At 44.4% G+C, this 8175-nt stretch overlaps 2 protein-coding genes across 7 annotated transcripts in view; one reads left to right on the forward strand and one right to left on the reverse strand.

Moving 5' to 3' along the window:
- Nucleotides 1-4127: 4127 nt before the first annotated feature.
- The window catches only part of Lim1 (LIM homeobox 1), a 20153-nt gene continuing 16105 nt past the window's right edge, over nucleotides 4128-8175 (reverse strand). Inside the window, exons 4-8 of one of the 5 annotated variants that reach the window (XM_026811934.1) lie at nucleotides 7409-7606; nucleotides 5992-6233; nucleotides 5564-5849; nucleotides 4981-5148; nucleotides 4128-4578 (exon numbers count right to left, since the gene is read on the reverse strand). In XM_026811934.1, the coding sequence (XP_026667735.1) occupies nucleotides 4463-4578; nucleotides 4981-5148; nucleotides 5564-5849; nucleotides 5992-6233; nucleotides 7409-7606 (1010 nt within the window). In that variant the 3' untranslated portion in view covers nucleotides 4128-4462. Of the gene's footprint in view, nucleotides 4579-4980; nucleotides 5172-5563; nucleotides 5850-5991; nucleotides 6234-7408; nucleotides 7685-8175 lie in introns of those variants that run through there. The other 4 variants (XM_018021276.2, XM_026811933.1, XM_026811932.1 and 1 more) reach the window with 4 other exon arrangements.
- Nucleotides 7479-8175, forward strand: part of LOC108623037 (GS homeobox 1) — a 61588-nt gene continuing 60891 nt past the window's right edge. For both annotated transcript variants that reach the window (XM_018021286.2, XM_026811936.1), the window contains exon 1: nucleotides 7479-7547. The gene's annotated coding sequence lies outside the window, so the exon portion shown is untranslated. The remainder of the gene's footprint in view (nucleotides 7548-8175) is intronic.

The raw sequence follows: 8175 nt of genomic DNA on the forward strand, positions 1-8175 counted from the left end.
CCCTAACTCGCCAAACCTATTTATACAACAATACCCGGTACAACCCCCCATAAACCACCCTCACGGTGGACCGCCGTGGCTGCTGTTGCTGTTGCTGCACACTCTACCACCCTCGAACGGCGTCCTGTTCATCCCCCTGCCGCCGCCTTCGGTTTATAATCAACCCCTCTTTTTCCCTCGGTCCTACACTCTCTTTCGCGCCCTTTCGCCTACCCTACTAGACGCACGAACAGTTTATCTTGGGACCCGAGGACTGGTATTTTAAATAGCAAATACTTATCTCGCTGTCGGCCAGGGTGGAAGCACCGATAAGCAGCTCGAGAGGGTAGATACGCCCGCGGCTCTGTATAGGTGCGTTCTATAAAAATGTCTTTCATCCATCTTGATACCAAGATATTCACAAAGAAATGTTAACAATTCATACAGTCGATCGTTCGACAATATGTTTATCGTGGAAGATTTCTATTACGCGTTTTGGACGAAAAAATAAAGCGAGTCATTTGCATTCGTCGCCGCGTGTCTCGGTAATGAGAATGCCGTAAGAACTTCCGTTCCAGGCAGACGCGCTTTTATCGAGGTGTTTGCGTGCACGTGATTCAGCAGATCCGCGGATCAACGCGCGGACAATACGCGGCCAATTAGCATAAGCATATTTATGTAGATCGTCCTTAAACGGTTCGATTCGAGTTTGGAAACGAGCGTAACGTTGGAATTTTTATTCCCGATTCGTGTCCGGACCGCTGAGGGTATCCGACGCGGCAGAAAAAACAGCGTATCGCTGTTACACGACATGGCCCGGTAAGACTGGACCAGCTGAGGCACAAGTAATCCGGATTTCGGATTAGCCTAAGCTCAGAACCACCAGGAGGTCGTTCCGAACACTTCTGCCGCCTGTCCGGTTGAAGCCGGGACGAAAATAAGTCGAGACCGCGCCACGAAAAGACACGTTTCATCCGCGCCTCGTTTCTCGATCGGTGACAACCGCCGCTAGACGTTCCCATTGTGCCCGATACGGTGTTCCGCCACGAATTTATATGCTTCCAAGAACCGTCGGTTCACGGAAGAATGCTACGTGAATTCCAACGGAGTGCACATAATCCAAAATTATGCGTCGTTTAATAATTCAGCTTGGGGACAGCTGCGAGAGAACTCCGACGCTCCTCACATAATAATAAGATCTGCACTATTTTCTCCTATTTTCTACTTCAATGTATCGTTTATCGAACGATATAATTGAAACTGACAATTAATTTTTGTTTAACAAATGCTGCATAAATATAATTCGGAAGGAAATCAGAGTTCAGACGGCAATAGGCAAGGGTTAATTGGTAGCTTTGGCACGTTAATTCGAGCCGGTGACGGGTAGTAGGGTTCGGAACGTGCGCGGTAAGCAGGGCGTGATTTGTAAGGCCTCCTTGCATAATGATAGAAGAAGCACGGACGGGGGTTTGCGCGACGGGGCTTGTTTCCCGACACGTGCTCGGACACGTGAGTTGTTTGAAACGCTTTCGACTGTGACACGCAGCCACCCCTCTGTCTTCCCTTCCCTCCCTGTCCCTTCCTTCAGAACGATAGCGAGTACGTCTCTCTTTTAACGGAAATTTCGTCAATAATCGAATTGCGGAGAACCTTTACATAATTTTCGTCTAACGATCTTTCGATCCAATGATGAGAAAAAATTATTAACAAACATTATTACGGATGCTTTAATTATCAGAAGTATCAAAATGCAATCACAACCTACGAATTCTTAACGAGACTGTAACAAAGACGATACGATGTGTATAATTCTGACAACGAAGTACCGTCACTCATTCTCTGTTTAAAGATCGTTCTATGCAACGATGAGAACACGATTGACATGAGTTCTAACAAGTTATTACGAACCCTTCAATTATTAGAAGTATCAAAATGCAATCACAACGTAGTAAATTCGGTTCGGCGCAAATTCTTCGCGAGAGGGTAACAAAAACGATACGATGGGGTGTATACCGACCCGCTGGGACGGTTTGTCTCAGCAAGAGTCCCGCGAGACCCCCGTGGTAGTTCCCGGGGTGTGGAGGCGGGCACGCATCTGTCGAATCTCTCGATGGATCTTCGGATCCGTCAGGACGGGCATTACACGCTACGCTGACGCCCTTCGGTCCTTACGAATCGCCGTTACAATGTACACACTCGGCTCTCTATCCGGTTAAATTCCACGATAAACTCCCGCGAGATCGTAGCTAGATAGGGGATGAAAAGATTTAGCGAATGCTCCGTACAACGACGATCCTAGTCACTAACTTTAAATCAACACACGACGCATCTCGTGGAACTACAGAGACGCGTATAAAGCCGTGTGAAATTTACCAATACCGTTTCAGCAAAAGAATAAAAAGGAACATCCATAATGTATAGCGGAGCATGTAAAGATGTCAGGAAGACAAAACGGCGTCTGCAGTATTAAAAGGTGCTCGGTGGCACGTTCTCGCGGTGGTGAAAAATATAGAACTACCTGGGGACGTGATGGTAAACTGTGACAGCGGGCCACGAGTTCTGCGCACGTACTTAAGGGAGGCACACTTGTAGGATCGGTCGCCGGGGGTCGATAGCCGACGTGTGTACGCACACATGTACGGGCAGCGATGCTGCAGCATCGTTCCTGTCCCCAGCGGGACTGTCAGGGATACGGGAACGCCGACGATCGAGCCCCGAGGAGCAACCCCCGTAGGGCAGAAACACATCAAAATCGAATTCACCAGATGTCCAGGAAAACGAATCTCCCTTGCTTTCCTCGTGGAGAACGACGTTGCACCCGCTAACGACGTTAGCTCACGCTTGGCGCAGATGCGTTTGCGGGCGACGGTTTAAGGGCAAAAGGATTCGACGAGTCTCGATAGTCTCAGGTGTTTGCCCCGCTGGGAACGAAAGAAGTCGAGATTTCCTTCCGGGAAAAAAGTGTCTCTCTCGTGCGACGTGATTTCATTATTTAGTCACTATTTCTTCTTGTTACGTTCCATAAAGCATTTATTGAAGCAATATATTTAAAACTGAAAAGAAGGATAAAAGAAAGAAAAGGAAATATGATTTAATTAATTACTTACTGTTCTGGCTAATTTCGTTCTTTCTTCTTATTACATTTTACGAAGTATTTACTGTAATGATGTATTAAGGATAAAAAAGGCACACAACTGTAGGTATACGGAAATACGAGATGGTTTATTATAATATTTATAATCATTATGCATCGCGGCGGCGTCTCTCTCGCGTGACGTTTGCAATGCAAATTACATTATTACAGACAGTAAGTTCGGTGAATAGAACTCGGCCAACAAATATTTCCCGCGTTAGGTTCGCGGAAAAAGGAAAAGACAGATTTATTTACATCGATCGCCGCCCTAACAGTTACAGGTTACACATTCCTATTTATATTTATACTTTTTTAATGATAATTAGTACAGCGGTTTCTTGTCTTTAAGTGTTGAATTACGCATGTGTACTCATGTGTGTACGCGTGTGTATACCTGTTCTGTCTCTGTGCGTGTCTAACATACACGGAAGTATGTCGGTTCGTGTAGTTTTTTTTTTTTCTTTTTCGTACGCCGCATCGAACGCGGTCGCGGGTGTGTAGAACAATAGATATCTACAGGATTTCTCTTAAAATTAACGTCGAAAAGTAATCAACAGGGAGGGTATAATATTACACGATAGGACGCTCGGAATTTTATACACAATAATATTAATAATAATATTTAATAAATTCGTAATAATAATAATAATAATAATAATAATAGTAACGTCGATATTCTCGCCGACGACAATATAATAATAATAATAATAATAATAATAATAGTAACGTCGATATTCTCGCCGACGACAATATAATAATAATAATAATAATAATAATAATAGTAACGTCGATATTCTCGCCGACGACAATATAATAATAATAATAATAATAATAATAATAGTAACGTCGATATTCTCGCCGACGACAATATAATAATAATAATAATAATAATAATAATAGTAACGTCGATATTCTCGCCGACGACAATATAATAATAATAATAATAATAATAATAATAGTAACGTCGATATTCTCGCCGACGACAATATAATAATAATAATAATAATAATAATAATAGTAACGTCGATATTCTCGCCGACGACAATATAATAATAATAATAATAATAATAATAAAGATAATAATGTCAGTAATGACAATGATAACCGTGAAAGAAACGAAGCTGAAACGATCAAATTGTTACCGTGGTATCTTACAAAAAATAACGTGCAGTTCGCAAAGTCGACCTGGTTCTCTCCTTGAAAGGAGTCGGACCGGAACAAAGTCGTACGATCTCCCCATCGTCAGTTGCGCGGGAACGCTCGATGTTTCTCGGAAATATCGATTTTGCGCCGAGAAGCTCGATGGAGAGCAACAAAACACGAAGAAATGAACGGTAATTAAAACTCGTACTACCAGGCCAGCCCTTCGCTCTGCATCTGGTGCGGCTCCAAGAACCCACCCCCGCCTCCGCCGCCGCCTGGACCGCCACCATTCCCACCGGCACTGGGATTACCCTGTGCTCCACCTGAGAAATATCAAACCCATCGAATCTATCGGTGTTCCATAGTTGGACTGCTGATTTCTCATACGTAAGAAAACAGAAGAATGCATCGCGAATGGAAACCTCTTTTAATTACTGCAATATGCATTCTCCTTTCGATCACGCATTTATCTTTCCATCGATTCTTTAATAAGTGCATAAAATCTGCAGTCCACTGATAAATCGTGGGACCCAAGGGATAAAGAATCAACGAAATCGTCTCGTTCTAATTTCCGACAACCCTTACTATCGTCTTGCAATTTTATTGTACATTATCAAATTTAATATTAGCGACTATATACATTTGTACATGGAACAGAAGGAATGACACGAAGAGCGTAAAAATAGTTGTGGCGCGTGTGACCGTTCAAAAGGATCTGGTCATACCTGAAGGCGCTAGGAACTCGCCGGGGCTACCGCCGGAAGGTGCAGGGGGCCCCTGTCCAGGAGGGCCCGTGAGAAATTCCGGAGGGCCGCCTCCCGCGCCCGGAGGTGGATACTCCCCTGTCACCGCCACTGCAGCCGCCATACCCGCTAAACTCGCCGGGTCCAAACCTGTCAGGAACAGATTACGTGTACTATTCAGAGAGGATCGTATCCGGCCTACTATCTCCGAACCCGGCTGTCATAATTATCGCGACCTACCTACCCGCCACGATGTTTATTGTAATCGCGATAGAATTCGAGACGAGACCACTGCTTTCGATTCCCGTATTCATGCAAAATGTTAACAACCCCGTGCCACGATCGGGCAGCTACGAAACTGTGTCGTAGTATTTCGCAAACGAAATCTTGGATGTTCTCGATCATTAATTGCAACACGATTTAAATCTAGCGATTCCGATAAATTGATCAATTGAATTACAAAACTATTTGGTATTTTACAAAAGAAATCTAGATTTTTAATTGCATAACAATTTTAATTGAATGATCCGGGTGAATCGAGGTCGAATCGAATTCTAATAGTTACCAGGATTACCAGGGCCGCTGAAAGGCGGTCCATGGGGATGAGGGGGCGGATGAGCACCAAAGAATTCGTGGTGAAACGCCACGGGCCCGCCGTAACCGAATTCGAATTTCTCCGCGCCGAAATATGGAAAACCGGGCGGCGGTCCGTCCTCGCCGCCCAAAGCACCGGGATTCAGGTTTAGAGGGAAGCCCCTCATTTTTCTCGAGCCGCCGTAGAACGGGTTCCTGCCCATCGACGTCAGTTGTTTTAACCTACGCTCCTTGCTCCTCTTGTTCTGGAACCAGACCTACGCACACCCATCCAACCCATTTTTTATACACGTCGACTTATTCCGCTTCACGAAAAAGTTAAATCACGCTGTTTAATATCGTATACGGTGAAAACTCGTTGAAATAGGACAGTACGATTGTCTGATAAAGTTTATGAACCTGAATTACGCGCATGGGTAGGCCAGTCTCTTTCGCCAACTGTTCTCTGATGTGCCTGGTGGGCTTGGGAGTGGAGGAGAAGGCCGACTTGAGAATCTCCAACTGTTTCGCCTTTATGGTCGTCCTCGGACCTCGCCTTTTCGAGCCAGCACCGCCGTCGCCGCTACCACCGCCGGCACCGCCATCCGGACTTTTGTTTTCCGTTTGGCTGTCCCTCGTTTCGGGATCGCCGTCCAGAGAACCTTCGACCAACGCAAACAAACTCGTTTAATAAATTGATCGAACAGAGCAAACACGCTCCACCGCGGAACGAGTCCGGGCTGTTGACTCTTCGGGGTAATTTCACCGTGCATCAACAAAACCGAAAACACAGCCGATTAGAATATATTCGATTTTAAACAGCCACCCCGGTCCCTCGGTGTCGGTCGGATTTTTACTCTCTTAACGAGTCATACACGCGTGCATAATGCCTCGATATCTTGGAATCTTGATCGAGGTAACAACAATCGGAGCCAATCCCCTGGAAGCGATGCGAAACCCCCATCGGATTATCGTACCACGGTTGAAAGCTACACTCTATAGCCGAACGCGTGTGCGCACAATGCGCGGTGTCTATGTATAGAGAACGTACACACAGTTTTCGAGCCCAACTCTTCACGATAATCTATATATACCCGGGGAGGTCTTAACCACGGGACAAAGAAAATGTTTGGACAGTGTCACGCCGCACTACAGGGGCCACCCTTCGCGAAGACACCCCTCCCTTTCTCTACGGCATAGATGCTTGTACCCGGTGTATGCCGGAGAGGTGAAATCGTGGGGTCTTTGTTGCGTCCGCGATAAAAGAGCAGAAGCGAATAATAGGGAGGACCTGACGTGCTTAGTAATTCGTACCGATGCTACGAGTCTCGAGCTTTCCTCCCTCGAACCCCAAGATTGGCCGCGATTAAGTCGTTAGTCAAACGTCCTTCCCAAATCGAGTATACGCGGAGGGTTACCGTTTCTCCGACACCGTTTTTTCTGTAGAAACTCTATTAACCCCTACACCCATTGTATTCTATTATTATATTAGATTGACGCATATGAAATGTCGTTTTGCTTCTCAAGTTACTGTATCAATTTCTGTCTCGTTAATAGACTGTGGATTCTTATGCAAAGTATATCATTTTTAATGCCAGTTTAGGAAATCTCGATATTGAATTTCTTTTATCCTCCAAAGACAAAAATATGTATTTTATTTTTTATGTTGCACATGTTCTTGCACATTCTATATTTGCATTTACTATATTTTCTACAGACATCATTTTCCCATAAATGCATAAAATCCGCATTCTATATTCGTCATTAATTTATAGATTCGATACATGGAATTATTTGATCACTGAATCAATGTGTTTTCCTTTTACAGATAATTTACCTTGATCTTCGGAGTCCTCCTGCTTGCAAGGATCGCTCCCAAGAGGTAGATCGCCGGTGTGGCCGACCGTCTGGTCGCCAGGACCACCTGTACCGAGATTATGGCCCAAGTGAGGACCGCTGACACCGCTGTGATGATGGTGAGTACTACCGTCTTCGTCCTCATCTTCCGATCCTGAGCCCATCAACGAGTCTCCTCCTGTCGACAGGTTGGACGATTCTGCTCGTGAACGATCCGAATCGTACGTTTTAATCACATCATTCGTCGAATCGTTGACTTCGAAAAGAGCAAAAATTCACTTTTCTGTTCAATTATCATCGTGTTACACGGTCTAGAATCAGGAAACCACTGAATTTCAGAAGAAGGCGTTCCTTTTCTTTCGAAATCAGTGATTCGATTATCATATGAAATTACTTGATTCCGTTACAACGTGAAATGTGCACTCCTGTTTAAAAGTCTTAAGGATGTATTGGCTATATAGTCAATTCCAAAAGCTTATGTACCTTAGAAAAATGCATTTCCGATAATTAAAAATAGTGCATTTTCCTTCTAATTTCGATATTTAACGAGTTACGTATGATTATTTGGCATTTTATTGATGTTGACAAAATCCGACCATCCCAGCGTCGAAACGGCGAACTTTTGGAAAAAAATTTCGTTTTTCCTTAATAACTCCTAAACCCTTGGAGATACGGGAAAATTGCATAGGACCTTTCTTGTAGAGGACGACGAGATCTACAATTTCCATGTAAAAATATTTCGCTAGC

This window comes from Ceratina calcarata, unplaced genomic scaffold (genome assembly GCF_001652005.2).
Source record: "Ceratina calcarata isolate Rehan_Ccalc_2016 unplaced genomic scaffold, ASM165200v1 scaffold250.2, whole genome shotgun sequence".
Lineage (NCBI taxonomy): Eukaryota > Metazoa > Arthropoda > Insecta > Hymenoptera > Apidae > Ceratina > Ceratina calcarata.